Consider the following 19954-nt stretch of genomic DNA (forward strand, 5'->3'; position numbering starts at 1 on the left):
TAATAAATTTCAAATTGTAGTTCAATATTTACATCCAATCGACCTATGAGTAAAACTGGACTGCTTCGAAAACATACTTATAATATTTGGGGGTTTTGATTTTTATAAGCCGACGCAGCGCCTCACGCTGCAGTCACTGTCATGCTATTACTGTCAATGTCATAGTTACGCGCCAAAACTGTTGTTTGCGGCGTTGTTGTGTTGTGCTTTGTAATTTAGGCTCAAGATAATTATAAAATTAAGTAACAATTCGGTTATTATAAACAATTATTCAATAAAATGGAAGGATTTGATGATCCCGGTGTTTTCTTCTCGGACAACTTTGGAATCGAGGAAAATGAATCTCAAGATCAAGTTAACCTACAAGCTGTAAAGAAGAAGTTCAAAGAATTCATTCGTCAATTTCATGTTGGAAATTTCAACTATAAATACAGGTAACAACCTATTGACGCAACACAATTAAATACAATGTCATACCATCACTGTTATTCTTGGCTTTCTTCTGTAAATACTAGAGCCTGGAGTTGCAAGCGCACGTAGACTACGGAGACTGCTTACCATCAGGCGGGCCGTATGCTTGTTTGACACCGTCGTAGTAAAAAAGAATTTGCTACTGATAAAGAGTACAGTTTTATAGATATCACGTCGTTTTTTCGACACCTAAAATTGTTTTTATTACTTACGAAATATGAGATCCTGGGACATAAAGCAGACCTGGGAAATCCTGGATAGAAACATTAGACCGCCTTAAGCCGATTTGAGTACTCTGTTTATATCCAGTACTGTTGCATCAATGCTCTTTAGTTATATTTTCTGCAGAATTCAGTGATAGTTATTGTGTAGTCGTCTTCTTCAGGCGGTCCTTCAATGCTTAGGATTGTGCCATCATGTCCTGTTGAAGACCAGGTTCCTCCATAGACTTCTGTTCTTCGCCAAGCACATGGCCTCTAGTAGGGGGAGGGCCCCTCAAGTCTGTTGCAACTTTGCCCATCATAATAACTCTTTCTAGGCTATCTGGGGAGTGATGTGACAGATGCCTGAAGTATATGACAATTTTTTCATTACAGAGATGCTCTTAAACGTAATTACAACCTGGGCAAATACTGGGTTGAAATAAATATAGAAGATCTATCAAGTTTTGATGAAGTTCTTGCTGAAAAACTGTACAAGAAGCCGAGTGAACATCTTCCAATTTTAGAAGAGGCTGCGAAAGAGGTATGTCTGGTAAACCAGGGGTTCCTAAACTGCGCCATGGTATCCTGGTGTGCAGTAGACAGCAAAGAGGAGTGCCTTGAGGCAATCCTCACCATGTTATTATCTCTTTTCGAATAGCCTAAGTTAGGGTGCCGAGATTAAATATTAAACTTGTAAGTGCGCTGCGGACTGAAAAAGATAAGGAACCCCTGTCATAAACTATTATTTCAAGTATTGTTGCAAAGTAGAGGTAAGATTATTAATTTTTAGTTTAACACCTTCACTACTATAATTAAAAAGAAATAAATAAAAAGTCTTTTTACTTTATGTATTGGTGCAATAAAGAATATTTATTTACATTAAGGCAAATATTGTTAGAGAACCTTATTTAAGTGTCTATTTACCATACATGTTATTGTTTTATAATTTGTTTGATTAACTATTTTTCACCTACAATAATTGTAAATCACAGTGGGATTCATTTCTTAAATTAAACTGAAATATTATATTCAGTTGGCAGATGAGCTGACAGCTCCACGGCCTGTCGGTGAGGAGACAGTTGAAGACATACAGGTGCTTCTGTCTTCTGATGCACACACATCCAATCTAAGGGAGCTGAAAGTAAGTTTATTAGTAAGATTAGCCCTAATTAGACTGATACACTTTGACTGTTCGTATTGATTTATTTATTTTTTTTGTACCACGACGGTGGCAAGCAAGCATACGGCCCGCCTGATGGTAAGCAGTCACCGTAGCCTATGAACGCCTGCAACTCCAAAGGTGTTACATGCGCGTTGCCGACCCTTTAAAAATCTGTACACTCCTTTTTTGAAGAACCTCATACTGTAGACCCTCGGGAAAACCTCGGCAGGTATATTTTGCGAAACTAATTGGACATGCTGCAGTGCACTTCCTCCACTTGTAGAAAAAGTTTTGGTCTCTCACTCTAACCTTGCTTATCATATTATATTAGATTTATGTGATTTAAGTGAAAATGTCTCTTGGCAAATTAAATTTGTCTCTAAGAAAACTACGATGTCCCTAAAAACTTTACGTACAATTCGCATTTTCCTGAAGGAGAGGAATTAATACATTTTAAATGAAGTTTTATAAGATAAATCGCGGGTAACCCAGGGGACACGTTTTGAGTCATCGCAACATAATAGACAGCAAGAGTTGTCATTTCACATACAAAACTTTAATAATTAAAAAAAAAAAAACTTTAATTATAGTTCTAAGTCAAATATATAAAAACAAATAAGAATTCAAAAGTTTTTTGTTCAAAAAATCATTCTCAATGGCTTATAAAGTTGGTCAAACCTAGTACACTGAAGCGGGGACATTTTCTATAGAAATTCACATACAAATTATCTGTTTCCCATCAATTTCAATGTTTTCAATGAGTGTATTTGACATCTTCAACTGCCAAATAACGAATGTGTCCTATAGCCACCAAGCGAACACCACGGTCACACACATTGCCATATATTCAGTATAAACCTAGAATCTTCCTTCACCTTCAAAAAAAGCGTGTTTTGCCATCTTAAACGCCGGCCACGCCCATGGGCAAGGGTAATTGCTTATCATCAGGTGCGTCTGCTCTTTTACCTCCTATAAAAAAAACATCATTATATGATAAGTAATACAAGCTGAAATGTAAGTACCTATATTTTAACTGAAAATTCTATACATAACATAAATAAACTAAACTATGTCATTAATAATAATCCTTATGAATATTAATCTCTATTTCAGTCAGAAACCGTTTCTCGTCTGGTAAAGATTCCCGGCATCGTGATATCGGCATCCGGTATCAAAGCCAAGGCTACAAAGATCTCTATCCAGTGCCGCTCGTGCCGTACCGTCATCCCCAACCTGCCGGTCAAGCCTGGCTTGGAGGGCTATGTCATGCCAAGGAAATGTAACACGTCAGTTATTGATTAATTACTAGTTCGAATTAGATTGGAAGACCTAATAATTTACATTTAAAGTTATGATATAGTCAAAGAGAATTTGAAATAGTGGTGGATTGTCAAAGAAAATTTTGTAGCCACAGTAAATTTACTGCCATAGTGAAAGAATAAGGATCAAAGGCAAATCGCGTTCTAAAAGTTTCAATCATGTGTCGAAAGATGGTGGTAAATATACTGTGGCTACAAAGTTTTCTTTGACAATCCACCTCTGTTTCAAATTCTCTTTGACTGTACAGGGCCGAACCTTGGAACACACTCATGCTCCTACTGATTTTATTAATCATTAGGGTCGAGTTTTTTGTTTCAACGGTTGAAAACGGTCTAGTTGGAATATATGGATAGCACTTCAAATGAAAAACGGCAATTTTTTAAATTTTGCAAAGAATATAGTCCCATTAAACCGTCTTTATTTATTTTCAGGGAGCAGGCTGGTCGACCAAAGTGTCCATTGGACCCTTATTTCATCATTCCAGATAAATGCAAATGCATTGATTATCAGGTGAATTGTTAATTACTATTATACTTTTATGATATGATAGAGGTAGTTAATTGCATGAAAATTCAAAAATATCTGACACATTCTTATTTCCGGTCTATGGAAGGAAGAGGTAAGGTAAGGAATACCATCTCCATAGGCAGAACTGTTGTAAAAGTGTCCAGCTGTCAGCTGTAAATAATAGTCCCAAATTTCTCCAGAGTACCGCTAGAGTAGCTAGGCGTTATTGACGGAGTGAAGTGCCTTATTATTTGAATTTTTTTTTTCAAGTATTCTAAGTATTGTAGCGCCACCTATTTAAAGTTTTTTGGCGGAAGCTTTTTGGTAGGGATTCTATTCCTTACCTCTACCTTCCATATTCCGATCTAATAGGGCCTGCCTTATATTTTAACACACTTTTTTTTTCTTTGTATGAACTTGAACTTTCTGTTGTTCATAGCCAACTTCAAGTTTAAACACACTTTATTGTGAAGCTATTATTGCTGGTGTACTTACTTGATTTAGCAATGTCGTCAAGGTCAGCTAAATATAGTTGGCGCACAAAGCCCTACCTAGAATTTTAAACTAGAGAAATATATGCACTGCACTGTTCATAGACGACACTTGCCTTCTCCCACTATTCTTCGAACATCGAGCGCGAACTGCAGATAGCATGTTTATATATGTATAGTACAGTGTCTAGAATAGGCTAGATGTCAATTTTTTATTAATGGTATCAATCGTTCAGGTTCGTTTTTAGAATCAAATGTCTATATGGGACCCATTGCATTAAAGCAATACAAAAGTCAGAAATAATAGTCAAAGTCCGACAGTCGTACTTCACTCGCGAAACGCTCCCAACAAAACGATAAGCAAACGTGACGTCACGGTCACCGAAAGTCCATCTTGAAGTATGAAAATCCAAAGAGCATATAATCACTACGTTCTATGTAGTACAATTATTACAAACATAAGACGAAGATAGTATTTTAAATTGATTAGAACCCAAATGGGTTCAATAAGTACTTCAGATAGGTGGCTAAAAATTACAGTGAATTACATCAAAGCTTTTGTAGTAGGTAAGTAATAAAAGATAGTGTACTAACAGAAATAGAGTTTAAAGAGATAATGATATTGGAACCTATTATTTCCTAAAACTATACATATTCATTATAACAACTGGAAGAGATTTACTGGTAGCAAACATACCAAAAAACAATTAGTTACGACTGAAAAGTCTTTAACCAACTCTAAGGGCGAGCAGTCCGTGCTTGCTGCTCCCAAGTATATGAATCCCTTACGGCATTACGGAGTGGCGGATTCGAACCGCCTTCAACTTACGCGACTAACAAATCAAAATGTTTAATAAAGTAATTTGATTTATTCCCTAGTTGTAATTAGGAACTGGTTGACTTACCGCAGTTTATCCTTGGGAAATTTGGCAAAGAAGCCTTCTCTGAAAATTTCTCTCACGCCGCATATCTCACAATATCGGCTTTTGCCAACCATTTTTACTATATTAAAACAGTCCGGACACGCACAATAATATAAAGGAAAAGAAAATCTCAACGTTATAAATTTGTTATTATTTGACACACGAATCAATGCAGTTGGATTTATATTTCAAAATGGTTGCCGCTCGTATGTGCGTATTAATGTTAAGTTGATATTTCTGGCTCCGGTCCGGTATGTTGTCAACTTGGGAACTCTATCGTCAAACATTTCTTGTCAACAAAGGAGTTGCCAAAGACTGAAAATCATTAAAAATTTTGTCGGTGAAATATTGCGATAAATGTTTTTTTGGATAAAATGTAAGGAATCGAATGGTACCCTTACTTTATTCCTTTTTGGAAATAAAAAAAAACCTTTAATGTTGAAAGTTTCAGGTCCTATATTTCTTTACAACTACATTATTGCGATAAATTGCTCATTTGCTATCTAATCTCTGTAATTTTTGTTTGTGTAGGTGTTAAAGCTACAAGAAGCCCCCGAGAGCATCCCGCAGGGCGAGATGCCGCGCCACCTGGCCGTGTACTGCGAGCGCGTGCTGTGCGAGCGCGCCGCGCCCGGCGCCAGGGTGCAGGTGCTCGGCATCTATTCCATCAAGAAGATCGCCAAGCAGGGGGTACGTAGGCAAACCGAACACAGAGCAGTGCTCGTTCCTCCATGATCATAATCACTACCAAAGAGGTGGGGCCATAATTGCACTTGTTTTCTTTAAGGGGTTCCCGCGGTTTTCATCGATTTTTGATAAGTTTTTGAGACGTTACTCTTATATTTGCACTACAGATAAAATTATAAGACAAACGGCTTTCGGTCCTTCAATCTTCTATCTCCATTTTTGTCTGCCGGATTTTGAAAGAAACGAACAATGTCTAAAAAATCACTTTTTTCATAATTCAATCGCTGTGAAGGATCTCTCATAAGAAATCTACATATTTGGGTTCGTCTCTGACGTCTCGCAAATCTGGTCAGAGATTTTAATTTTAAACTAATTAACACAAAATTTGTGGCCAGAAAACCAGTTTTTTGGCTTAAAATCGTTCAAATTTGATGCAAAATATCTCGAAGACAATGGACTTTCAAGTAAATTTGGGATATTATAATGTTGAAAGCCGTCGCTGTTAATATGATAATCTACAAAGACCATTAGAAAACTAAGGGATTCAGCTCGAAGGTCATTGGCGCCATACATAGCCCCTTAATCTCGTAATACCAATCAGTCGGAGCACTAGCACCCATAGAAGCAAAGGGGCTGGTTCTACTCTAAACACGACCGCAAAAAAAATTACAGGCCCTTCCAAGAGGAGAATGGAATTGTTTCTAGGGTCATAGTTAATAGATGCAGGTCCCTCGACTGACGTCAGTTTGACCGACTCAACAGAGGGAAGGGCGCGGCGAGAAGAGCGTGGGGGTGCGCTCGTCGTACCTGCGCGCCGTGGGGCTGGCGGCCGCCGAGGGCGCGGCCGGCGGCCTGCAGCCCTTCACCGCCGACGAGGAGGAGCAGTTCCGGCGCCTGGCTGCCTCACCTGACATCTATGAAAGGATCTCCATGTCCATAGCGCCTAGTGTGTTCGGCGCTGTTGATATGAAGAAGGCGATCGCGTGTCTTCTGTTCGGTGGTATGTATTTAAAGCTTAATTTCGTTTGTTTCGCAAGTACCCTTTCAAATATCTCACTTAGGACAAATTAACTACAGATACAAGTAACGAGTGTTAAGGCGTTTGGGATAGAGTAGAGAATGGAGGTTATTTCTGATAAAAAAATTGGCAATCTGCCTAATTGCGTGGGCTACTGTTGTACATGTATGTACATTAAAATAAAAAGATACGTGCTAGGCCTTGTACGTAGCGCTGAGGTGTGGGGGCTCTTCTACAATTCCCTGGAGCTCATGTCAGGTTCTCATTATTATTGTAATTGATAAACTATTGAAAACTCTCCACCTCACACGACATGTAAAGATTGTTATTAATAAAATATTTCATTTCATTTCTCCTAACGCGTATCCATGACTATTTCCGACGATTTATTGATGATCCAATAATTTGTTGATTTAAAGTGACTGGCATTCACTATTATTTATGCTTACATTTCTAACGTGACATTCGGCTCTCGGTCACAGGCAGAGACAGGGTAAATTTACCTTTACGCTAGGGTGTATAAGGGCCTATGTACATTGTACATCGCGTTTTTTTAACGCACCGCCAACGCGCGTTTGTATCGATACAGTAGCGATGGTAACGCGTTTTTAAGCAGACTTGGAAAACCCGGCAGTCAAAACAACACGCGCGTGTGAATCGATGCAAACGCAAACAAACTGCTTCAAGGAACGAAAAAAGCGCCGTCGACGAAGACGTTAAAAAGACACGGTGTACAAGGGCTCTTGCACGCCACACTGACGACAACCTGTTATTACCAACAGGTGCGCGCAAGCGGCTCCCAGACGGGCTGACCCGGCGCGGCGACATCAACATCCTCCTGCTCGGCGACCCCGGCACGGCCAAGTCGCAGCTGCTCAAGTTCGTAGAGAAGGTGTCGCCCATCGGCGTCTACACGTCGGGCAAGGGCTCCAGCGCGGCCGGGCTTACGGCTTCTGTCATCAGGGACCCAGGCAGTGTGAGTATCTTGTTCAGTCTAGCAGGCATTTAATGGTGACCAGAGCACTGCCAAATCCCAAACCCTCAAGTTCGTGAAGGTGGAGCCTATTGGCGTGTATACTTCTGGAAAAGGGTCCATTGCAGCCGAGCATTATTTAAGGCACACTTCTGATGCTTCTTCGGTCTCACTCTCGCGCGGGTTCACTTTCAAATGGGAATCCAATATGAAAAAGCAGTCCTATTAAGCACTAAGCAGTCTTGAAATCGCCTCACTTTAACAACCCAAAAAAAAGGGGACTTATTCATAAGGCACACTTCTGATGCTTCTTCATTCTCACTCTCGCGCGGGTTCGCTTTAAAACGTGAATTCAATATGAGTACGCAGTCCTAACTAGTCCTAAGCCTTGAAATCGCCTCACTTTGACAACCCAAACAGAAGGGAAACATTTTGTGGATTTAAGAGTATGTTCACTTGGTGAATACTCAGCATTTTAAACGGCAACTCCACACCAAATATTGTTATTAAAAATACGAGATTAAGTAAACAATAGTTCATCTACGATTCTAATCGAAACTAACCTTATACTACCTCGTCGAGGATTGAATATCGAATTCAATCTAAGTCATCAAAATAACAATGTTACTGTCAAAGGTTGTAGCAATATAGCCTTTCAAAAATTGGCCCCAAAGCTTTGAGTTCTAAACTATTACCAGATAATACTTCATACAAACAGCAACTCTCTTTACTGTCCATCAGTGGACCTTATTGCTTTTATAATAAGGGCCACCGATGGACTGTTAACAGTGTGGGCGATGGTACAAACACCCTTTGCTTGAAAAATTAAAGTTAATTGTTTTATTTAGCGCAACTTCGTGATGGAAGGCGGTGCCATGGTGCTCGCCGACGGCGGCGTGGTCTGCATCGACGAGTTCGACAAGATGCGCGAGGATGACCGCGTCGCCATACACGAGGCTATGGAGCAGCAGACCATCTCTATCGCCAAGGTAGGTTAAATACTGAGTGATTTTGGAGTCTTGAACCAAAATGTCAGAAGAGATAGTCATACAGAACAAGGTTTCCCATGGGACCGATATGAAAATCGTGATTTTTTTTACCCATGGTCATGGTCATGGTTTCGTCTACTTCAGGTGCTCAAGGTTTCCTACTTTTCTGCTTCCATTTCGCTCTATCCTGGACGTCGTTTTCCGCTAACCCACAGGCGTTTAAATCTTTGGCGATGACATTGCGCCAACGCTGCCTTGGTTTTCCCCTCCTGTTTGGGCCTGGTAAGGCAAAGCTAAGGGCTGTTGCCAACGTATTCTGGCGGCTTTCTCTTGGCATGCCCAAACCACCTCAGCCGACTTTCTTGGAGCTTATCGGCGACGTCTCTCACTCCGAGGCTACCACGGATGTGTTCGTTTCGAACCTTATCAATCCTGGAGACGTCTGACGCTTTGTGGCTAGTCCTATGGGAAACTATTCGGTATGATAATCTCAATACATTTATGACATTCGGTATCACGACCCCAAAATCATCCAGTTAATTAGAGAAATAACTACTACGGTGGTCCTTCTTTCTTCCTGGAGCACTTCCTGTAGTGTAATTTGATGTCAAATTTCTTGTACATTCTAACACAACCGATTTATAACCACCTACGATTGGAAAAATTCGAACGGGTGGCGGAATTTTGCCTTATCCTGTGCCCATCACAACCATAGAACTTGGACATTCCGTCATAATTAGTTGAGTAGTTTAGCCGTGAGTTAGTTTTGTATTTTTACATTTCATATTAGGTATTGTAGCTATTTATTCATTAGTATAAGCTAAATTTTTTTTCTACTTTTTGTTAAACACGTTGCCGAATATGGTCTTAAACGAATTCCCACTATTTTTGTTACAATCTGTATTTTAGACAATGGTGTTGATAAAAATTTCGGACGCAACTTAATAGAGCAGATCAGATCTATCGTGATAACATTAAAATTATGTCTAGATTTCTGATGGATTAGCATTACCATTGTCCTTTCCCAGGCTGGCATAACGACCACCCTAAACTCCCGCTGCTCGGTGCTGGCGGCCGCCAACTCCGTGTTCGGCCGCTGGGACGACACCAAGGCCGACGACAACATCGACTTCATGCCCACCATCCTGTCGCGCTTCGACATGATCTTCATCGTGAAGGACGAGCACGACCAAAACCGCGATATCGTGAGTATTGCAAGCAGTAGTGACCCTTGTTACAACAGCAGAAAATCAAATAACAAAGTATAAACTACCGCTGCGGCGTACTTGGCGCTGGGACGACACGAGGGCGGATAACAGACTTTTCACTTTTCATGCTCGTAAAATTAAGTTTTAATTTCATCCTACAGGTTAAATGTCTTATGATAAGACATTTAACCTTTAGGATGGAAATTTCTTAGATAAGACAAAGTGTATGCGCATAATAAAGGATATGTGAATTTAGGCTATAAGGGTTATGCCATAGATATAAGAAGTAAGGAGATTTATGACGAAGCATAATTTCAACGAGTCTCGCTGTCTCCAACTGTCCCCCACCACATCATTAAAGGCGTGGCCAGACAACCAACTCACGCGCTGTGATTGGCCAAACCGCGCGGTGTAGGGGCCTAGAGCGGCGGCACTAGAGTGAGGACAATTCGATAGAGCTATCGATATTTTACATGTTCTGAACATGACCTTAGTGTTTTGACATTTTTGTTTTAAGTAATAATTGCCATAGACTTAATTTATATTCCTTTAAATTTTTGACCTTATTTACGAGCTAAGAATTGTAAGGTACGTGTAAGGTATATTAGTTGATCCATAAGTTCTTTCACAAAGGTTTTTACTGATAAAATGTAATACAAAGCTTTTAATTTAAAAAAAAAACATGTACCATGATGCGAAAGCTTGTTTATGCTTAACTAATCAAATTGGTTTAAATTTTAGTCATTATTTGATTTAATGTTTGTTTAAATTGTTTACTTTGGGATTGTCGTTAGACGCGAGCGCTTCATTAAAAAAATAGTTTCAGTTTATTATAGCATATTTCGTCACCAATTGAAAGCAATTTCAGCATGTTACATAGAGTTATGAAGAACTGCGAAAGCAAGTTATAGTAAATTATATTGTAAGTATAATGCACCATTAAATAAGCTTTTAAATCATATGTACGAATAATAAGGAAAAAGTAATCATAATCATCAGTAAAAATCTTTCTGATAGAACTTTTGGATCGACTAAGTATACAATATACTATTATTTTAAACATATTTATATTCTATCGTTATATAAATGAGGCGAAGTGTAACTGAAAACATTTTTCTTAAAAATGATCCGAACAAATAACATTTTTCTCGCTCGTAAACCAGTTAGGGCCCTCTACCTGTAGCATCTATCCATTTTTCTTTAATACTGGGATTTTTCGGGAAACTGAAAAAAATTGCAATCATGAACATATTTGATTATACCTAGTGCAGTTATTCGAATCGTTGCTAAGAACCTGAATAAAATATACTTATAGGTATAAACTATAATGTTATAAATAAATTGTACTTAATTAAATCAGTTTATTTTTTGGCTTACCTATTCGATTTTTAATCCAAATTAATAAGTATTAAATTAAACATTAGGTGCATATAAAATAATTGTAAAATTTTACTTGAAAAATAATTACTTTCATACACACTATATACAAACATTTTTATCGATAACGCTCAAAGATCAATTATATGCACGAGCACCACTCTACTTCGCGGCGTCAATGAAGGGAGCGGTTGGCGGTCGTACCAAGAAACAATAATGCCCCTGTGAATATCGTTAGCGGTTTAATGCATTGCGCCGTTGCTAAGGACACTACAAATAGTTTTCCATGCCAAAGCGTCAATGTAGGATGCATAGACAAATTGCCACGCGTTTGTATGACAACATGGTCTGACTCAGAAAAATCATATGTCACTGGATTTATTTGTTAAAATGTGTGGTTTTATTGACTAATACGTGAAAAAAAATGTACTCACATGTGGTATGTAACTCCATGATCCTTATAGTTTTTGGATGCACTCCTATTTCGACACAAAATAACGCTTTAATTCGGCATTTCAATAAAATTGACGCGCACATTGTTCAATGACAGCTAATTTGCTACTGTCTTACGGCGACACGCGCCACGCCTCCGTCAGCCATCTAGTACTTTCTATGATCTGAGGGTTATGCGTATAGAAGGGTTCGTCATAAGTATCTTATTACATTTAACCTGTAGGATGAAAATCCAAGGCAAGACAAGTTTATGCGCATAAAAAATAGGATATTCAAATTATTCGGATCAATAGTTATGCCAAGTGTTGTTATGTAAAGTGAAAATAGGCAAGAAAAATGTATGCGTTCCAATATAGACTCTTTCTTCATCCTCTCGTCGTATATATGGCCATTATTGCGTTTTGACATGATCTTCATAGTGATGATGATTAGAACGGCGAAATCGTGAGTATAGTTCGTGTCATCCACGATGACGCGCAGATTTGTCAAATCTAACCTTTAATAACAAGACAATACGAGTCAAGGTACGCGTCGTGAATGACACGACGAAAATTGCACGCAATAAGTGACCTTGTTACAACTGCAGCAAGGACCTAACTCCTGCTGCGCCGAGCTTGGTCAGGACAATATTCGACATGATCTTCATAATGACGGACGAGTACGAACAGTTCTGTACTCATTTCTATACTTCATTACAACATCAGGAAGTACCAAATCGTCGTCAGGCTCTTGGACGACACGAATACCTACAATATCGACCTAGAACAGCAGAAGGCAGAAAGTATAAAAATCACTATGAACGAAACGAATCAAAATCACATCGACACTGGCAGTGACACTGCAGACGATGGAAGTGGGGACAATTCTTTACATAGTCTGCAGCAATTACCATGTGCATACATTAAGCATCCTTTTACCGGTCTTATCGTACGTACGCAATATCTACTAGGACGCGGTATTATTTTTACTTCCAGACGCTCGCGAAGCACATCATCTCTGTGCACATGGGCGGCGACAGCGCCGAGCGCGAAACAGCAGCGGGCGAACTGCCGCTAGCGCTACTGCGGCGCTACGCCGCCTACTGCCGCGCCCGCTGCGGGCCCCGCCTCGCGGCCGCCGCCGCCGAGCGGCTGCAGGCGCGCTACGTGCTGATGAGGACAGGCGCGCTGCAGCACGAGCGGCAGGCGGACAAGCGCCTGTCCATACCCATCACTGTCCGGTGAGTTGTACACCAGCTGGAACTGCCGCCGCCGCCGAGCGGCTGCAGGCGCGCTACGTGCTGATGAGGACAGGCGCGCTGCAGCACGAGCGGCAGGCGGACAAGCGCCTGTCCATACCCATCACTGTCCGGTGAGTTGTACACCAGCTGGAACTGCCGCCGCCGCCGAGCGGCTGCAGGCTCGCTACGTGCTGATGAGGACAGGCGCGCTGCAGCACGAGCGGCAGGCGGACAAGCGCCTGTCCATACCCATCACTGTCCGGTGAGTTGTACACCAGCTGGAACTGCCGCCGCCGCCGAGCGGCTGCAGGCTCGCTACGTGCTGATGAGGACAGGCGCGCTGCAGCACGAGCGGCAGGCGGACAAGCGCCTGTCCATACCCATCACTGTCCGGTGAGTTGTACACCAGCTGGAACTGCCGCCGCCGCCGAGCGGCTGCAGGCTCGCTACGTGCTGATGAGGACAGGCGCGCTGCAGCACGAGCGGCAGGCGGACAAGCGCCTGTCCATACCCATCACTGTCCGGTGAGTTGTACACCAGCTGGAACTGCCGCCGCCGCCGAGCGGCTGCAGGCTCGCTACGTGCTGATGAGGACAGGCGCGCTGCAGCACGAGCGGCAGGCGGACAAGCGCCTGTCCATACCCATCACTGTCCGGTGAGTTGTACACCAGCTGGAACTGCCGCCGCCGCCGAGCGGCTGCAGGCTCGCTACGTGCTGATGAGGACAGGCGCGCTGCAGCACGAGCGGCAGGCGGACAAGCGCCTGTCCATACCCATCACTGTCCGGTGAGTTGTACACCAGCTGGAACTGCCGCCGCCGCCGAGCGGCTGCAGGCGCGCTACGTGCTGATGAGGACAGGCGGACAAGCGCCTGTCCATACCCATCACTGTCCGGTGAGTTGTACACCAGCTGGAACTGCCGCCGCCGCCGAGCGGCTGCAGGCTCGCTACGTGCTGATGAGGACAGGCGCGCTGCAGCACGAGCGGCAGGCGGACAAGCGCCTGTCCATACCCATCACTGTCCGGTGAGTTGTACACCAGCTGGAACTGCCGCCGCCGCCGAGCGGCTGCAGGCGCGCTACGTGCTGATGAGGACAGGCGGACAAGCGCCTGTCCATACCCATCACTGTCCGGTGAGTTGTACACCAGCTGGAACTGCCGCCGCCGCCGAGCGGCTGCAGGCTCGCTACGTGCTGATGAGGACAGGCGCGCTGCAGCACGAGCGGCAGGCGGACAAGCGCCTGTCCATACACATCACTGTCCGGTGAGTTGTACACCAGCTGGAACTGCCGCCGAGCGGCTGCAGGCGCGCTACGTGCTGATGAGGACAGGCGCGCTGCAGCACTTGCGATACGCAATGACGGGGCTAAACGCAAAGAAGTTCTTTAGATATGTCCTTACTTTAGATACACAACTAATAGCACATCCAATAAATTAAAAAAAAATGCACAGAAATGGACGAAAAAGAGGCTGTCTTATGCCCATCTCTACAACTCTGTCTAACGTCAATTGCCCCCATGAAGCTTGAACCCCCTTAACCCTGGAAGATTCCGTTCTTCTGAGAGTTGAGGTCAGGATCGTCGTAAATTATCTAATGTTTTTGCACGCCCACAATAGCACATCGTTTTCGGCTATTCGAAAGTTCCTTAGACTATTTTTAGCGTTATACATATCTGATACACATCACTAGCATTACATTTTTTTTCTATTCAGACAACTCGAAGCCATCGTCCGCATCTCCGAATCCCTCGCCAAGATGCAGTTGCAACCATTCGCGACTGAAGCGCACGTGACCGAGGCCCTGCGCCTGTTCCAGGTGTCCACGCTGGACGCGGCCATGACTGGCAGCTTAGCAGGTTAATATGGACCTTATATCATGGACCTAGTTTACAATTCCAAAAAAGAAGGTTTGAAAGACTGGCTGTTTCAAATGTCTGGCACTTGATTATACTTGTGTGAGCTTAGCTGATAATAATCAATTGGTCGACAATGTCAAATTATGTCAAAGAATTAGAATTTAGAATCGTACTTCGCTCGCAGTACCGACTTAGGGTAGAAGGGAGTGGGTTGCAATATTCTCAAATATTATACAGTGTGTCCCCCTAGCCATTGAACAAAGCCAAAATGTACATAATATATGCATTAGGGTATTTAGAAACAGTGTACAAAGTATCATAACAACCGGTGTAGCGGTTTAGAAGAAATTAACAAATTACCATTGTGTACTTTGGAGCAGCCTGTATGTGTTAGTAGCTCCTAAGGTAATATCCTCAAAGAATAGTATGGAACCTTCGACCTTTTTGATTATCTTTTTTATTTATGACACTAAAATAAGCTTCTGACTTTTGAAAAATGTCATCATTATCAAATATTTCGAACAAATTGTCAAAAACACTGCCAAAGATTAACACAGTGTGTTTCTTTTTGTTGTCGATTATTGCAAATAACTTTTGTTCGAAAAAATATTATTTTTATCTATTGTTCTAATTAAAAAAATATTAACGTCAGAGCATTGCTGAGAAGTAACCCTACGTGGGATTTCAGGGTTTGTCCAATAGCTAAGGTCACCATGTATACCAGAGTTTAATATAAACAAAATGTACTTACTCCTTTTTTACAGGTGCTGAAGGCTTCACGACCGAAGAAGACCACGAGATGCTGTCCCGCGTCGAGAAGCAACTCAAGCGGCGCTTCGCAGTCGGCTCCCAAGTGTCGGAGCAGACCATCATACAAGACTTCCTGCGCCAGAAGTACCCGGAGCGCGCCATTCAGAAGGTCATACACACCATGATCAGGCGAGGCGAGCTGCAGCATCGCTTGCAGAGGAAAATGCTGTACAGACTTTCTTGATTGTATGTTTGTTGTGTTTGTCTTGTGGAGAAAGTGCCCTTATTGAAAGTGCCTCTAATAAAAATACAGGGAGAATAACGGAATTTCGCCGGTTAAATAGAGACGTCCCCATCGCGGCCAAATCATCTCATGTAAAATGGATCAGTATAAGGAAAAAGGGAGGATTTTTCGAAGGCGCTTGCGTGAGGTCACGCACGTATCCTTCGATAAGGCTGCGTTTCCACCAGAGATGTGCGAGATGCTAGGTAAGCGGTGCGAGGCTGTGTAGCGCGCTCTTTTCAAATAAGCGCGGTACGTCTCGCGACGTCACCCTCGCACACATCCTTCCCTTGTTGTGTATGCACAAAACCACGCCCCGCTGAGCTGTTTTCACTAGAGCCGCGGTGACTGACACTGAGCTAGGATATTTATATATAGTTTCTATTGGTTCATGACAAACATCCCTCGCTACATATGCTCGTACATCTCTGGTGGAAACGCAGCCTCATACGTCCCTTCTCCTTGATAAAATAAACGAATTTTTAGAAACGTGCGTAGTATGACCGTTCCCCGCGATATCATCTGTATTTTTATGACGCACTCGCCGACCTATTTTTTAAGTTTGTGTTAATTGTAATCGAAATAAAACCACCTCATTTTGTAAATTTGGTTTTATTCAATAGCATCTAATGCAGGCAAACAAAGACATGCTCACAGCATAAATAGATTTACATCAGTTACACTGATCGGGATCACATGGGATAAAATACTAGCTAGCAGCCTCCTAGAACGATAATACTGGTCTCCTTTGAGAAGAGGTAGAAATGACTAGATTGTTGAGCCATCGGACCCTTACATTTTCAAAAATCATCATATGAATTATTCTTTGATTACTTGAGATGGGAGTTTGAAAGGGTATTCAGGATGTTTTTCGACTCCCTTCCAGAATAGGAAGTTGAATATACGGCCTTCTTCGCCTTTGTCAAGTTTCTTGAGTCGGTTCATGTCTTCCTCGGATAGTTCGAAATCGTATATTTCCATATTTTCCTGCAAAGTAAACGCAATAAATATTTCAACAACAAGTAAACCTTTTCAACAGCTAAAACCTGACCTGTAGGACCACAGCGCGACCAGATGCGCGCATTACGAACTCTAGCATTGTCTCTTGACGGACAATTATTCTAGTTTGGCTAAGCCAAAGAGAATTTGAAATGGGGGTAGATTGTTAAAGAAAACTTTGTAGCCACAGTAAATTTACTGCCATCTTTCGTGATTGACACATAATTAAAACTTTGAATTTGATCCTTATTCTTTCACTGATATGTGTTACTGTTACTAAAAAGTGGCGCCATCTAATAGAACAAAGGCTAAAGGTATGGCGGCATCGTTTCGAGCGAAGACGCCACAACCTTTAGCCGATGCCTGGTAAGGTGGCGCCACTTTTAATATTTAACAAATTTAACACATATCAGTGAAAGAATAAGGATCAAAGGCAAATGTCTTTCTAAAAGTTTTAATCATGTTCCGAAAGATGGCAGTAAATTTACTGTGGCTACAAAATTTTCTTTGACAATACACCTCTATTTTAAATTCTCTTTGGCGAACAAAAAGCGACAAAGTGTGATAGTGTGTCATGTTTTATGGCAATGCTAACACTATTGCTTGCCGAGTCGGTACAGAATTAGTGCAGCTTTGCTAGATTTTTTTTATTTTTCATTATGTCGTGGAAAGCTTAATACTATACCTTCAATCTGTGCTCGCTGGTGCTCTTCGGTATGACGACGATATCCTGCTTGACAAGGAAGTGCAGCAGCACTTGCGCCGGAGTCTTTCCGTGCTTATCGGCAATCTCCTTGACGATCGGGAGCCCAAGAATGTCGGGGAAAGCATCAGGGCTGAAATAAAAAATATATCATTTTGAAAAAGTACTCTCTAATTCATACATTTTTACCTGCTGTTTTCTATTGCATCTGACAGAATTCCTAAAAGATATTTTACTTTGTTGACATACAAAAACAAAAGCTTTCTTTTCTGTTCCTGAAAGCTAGTGAGCCTATCTTCTTATAGACTTTTATAGGCAAAAAACCGATACTACGTTACGGTCCGTCTATACCAAATACTATATCTTGGCGATGTACTTTTGAATTAAAAAAAAAAATTAAGTTTGTGTACGGCCATACCTATACTTATACTTATTCACGAAGTGATCCTTCGCCCCCGGACTACCCAGTGGAGCGTAGGCCGTCACCACAATATTATTGTCAGCACAGAACTTCCTCAACTGCTGCTGCTGGAACGATGCATGGAGCTCCACTTGGAGAACCTGAGGCAGGACCGAGGCCTTGTCCATGATCTTCTTGATTTGGTCTTCGTTGAAGTTGGAGAGGCCTAGATTTCGGATTAGGCCTTCTCGCTGGCATTCTTCCATTACCTAAAATAGCAATACAGTAACTCCCCATACAGTAATTCATGTCCCAGGTACTTGTGTATAGTCAAGTATAAAAATATGGTTGCATACAACTTACTCAAAAATATGAGCTATGGGACATAGTTTTGAGTAAGAAGTGTGCACCCTCATTTTTACACTTGAATTCGCGTAGGCACTAGTTTTTACGAAAGGGACTGCCATCTGACCTTTCAACCCAGAGGGTAAACTAGGCCTTATTGGGATTAGTCCGATTTCCTCACGATGTTTTCCATCACCGAAAAGCGACTGGTAAATATCAAATGATATTTCGTACATATGTTCTGAAAAACTCAATGGTACAAGCTGGAGTTTGAACCCGTGACCTCTGGATTGCAAGTCGCACACTCGTACTGCTACGCCACCAGCGCTTTTTTAACTGAGGCATAACATAAAAGTAACTAAATATAATGCTGTACCTTCCATATTTCACAATGATTAGTTTTAACATCCAGCTCATAGTCTCCATCGCTGTTGACAACTGGTGTGAGAGTCTCCGGGTCACACATGAAGGCGAACGGCACATGGATAAGGTACAGATCTATGTAGTCCATGTTCAACTTGTTAAGTTGCAGTTCTACAAATTTTCTAACGTCCGATGCCCGGTTGCCGACGTGTGGAAGCTGTAAAATATAATAACTTAATTAATAAAGGTCTAGAAGAGATCGCTTTTTAGTCATAAGACTACCTGTTGTTTGTCTCTGCTTGTATTGCTGGTTTCTTTAATTGAAGTGTGCAATAAAGTGTATGTGACTTGTGCTGTAACTTTTTAATTTATTTGAATACAATAATATCTACAATTAATAACCAGCTACATGCCATACTACAACCAGCTTATGTTACCATAAGATATAAAGGTATCAATATTTTTTTAAATTTATAGTTCTAAGTACAACAACTTTAGTACCAACCAGAAATATATTACCTTGGTTGTGATGAACAAGTCCTTCCTAGAACCTTTTCCACTATTTATCCATTCGTTCACGGCAGCACCAATAGCTTCTTCATTGTTATAGTTAAAAGCAGTGTCTATGTGTCTGTATCCCAAGTCTAAAGCCTTCAGCACTGTCGGCTCAATTACATTAGAAGGTGCCTGCAACTTCATACAAATAAATATCGAAAACATTAATAAATATAATCAATGTTTGTGTATTCAATCACTAAAGTCTCAATACTTGAGTGTTCTAACCTGCCAAGTCCCTAACCCTATGGTTGGCATGGAATCGTTTGTTTGTGATAGGGTCACCGACTGCATTATTCTGATATTGTTGTAATAGAAGCGTACAGGTGTCCTGAAAGAAGTAGAAAAGATAGCAAGCAGTGTTTTCGTTCCAATATTCATATAATATTAGCAATATGAGTCTGACGGGTTAAAACTTGGCACAAAGCCAAAAAAGTGCGTATTTAGAGTGTGCGTACAACAACTGATCAAGGCAACTCGTGTAAGCTATTTATAACGTAATAAATAAAACGAACTTATCAAGCCGAAACTTTAGGAAAAAATATTGATTTTTCCAAGTGACGTAAGAATAAAATTTAAATCTCGCGGTATAGGAAACCAAAGGTCTGTTTGGGCCAACGATTAAAGCATTGGTTTTAGGTAGTATTTGTGTAGGATAATCGTGTAAAGAAACTTTTTAGTGTCTATGGCTAAACATTT

General features: G+C 41.5%; 2 protein-coding genes across 7 annotated transcripts; one reads left to right on the forward strand and one right to left on the reverse strand.

The window, feature by feature from the left end:
• The first annotated feature begins 111 nt into the window (after positions 1-111).
• Positions 112-16495, forward strand: LOC133528197 (DNA replication licensing factor Mcm5). Its single transcript, XM_061865462.1, has 13 exons — positions 112-434; positions 1068-1215; positions 1708-1815; positions 2950-3122; positions 3588-3666; positions 5609-5767; positions 6527-6764; positions 7565-7758; positions 8604-8744; positions 9773-9949; positions 12757-13001; positions 14715-14857; positions 15622-16495. Exons 1-13 carry the CDS (start codon positions 280-282, stop codon positions 15849-15851), a joined length of 2190 nt encoding a protein of 729 aa, XP_061721446.1. The 5' UTR covers positions 112-279; the 3' UTR covers positions 15852-16495.
• On the reverse strand, positions 16487-19835 carry LOC133528200 (1,5-anhydro-D-fructose reductase-like). 6 transcript variants are annotated; one of them, XM_061865468.1, is made up of 7 exons: positions 19771-19835; positions 19484-19586; positions 19220-19387; positions 18714-18917; positions 18011-18261; positions 17575-17725; positions 16487-16877 (listed from the first exon to the last, which is right to left on the reverse strand). In XM_061865468.1, the coding sequence occupies exons 2-7, from the start codon at positions 19547-19549 to the stop codon at positions 16710-16712; spliced, it is 1008 nt and encodes a 335-aa protein (XP_061721452.1). In that variant the 5' UTR covers positions 19550-19586; positions 19771-19835; the 3' UTR covers positions 16487-16709. The 6 variants fall into 6 exon arrangements, with proteins under 6 accessions (XP_061721452.1, XP_061721450.1, XP_061721451.1 ...); XM_061865466.1 differs by having other exon boundaries at positions 19220-19393; XM_061865467.1 differs by lacking the exon at positions 19771-19835 and adding an exon at positions 19714-19766 and having other exon boundaries at positions 19220-19393.
• Positions 19836-19954: the final 119 nt, after the last annotated feature.

This window comes from Cydia pomonella, chromosome 19 (genome assembly GCF_033807575.1).
Source record: "Cydia pomonella isolate Wapato2018A chromosome 19, ilCydPomo1, whole genome shotgun sequence".
Lineage (NCBI taxonomy): Eukaryota > Metazoa > Arthropoda > Insecta > Lepidoptera > Tortricidae > Cydia > Cydia pomonella.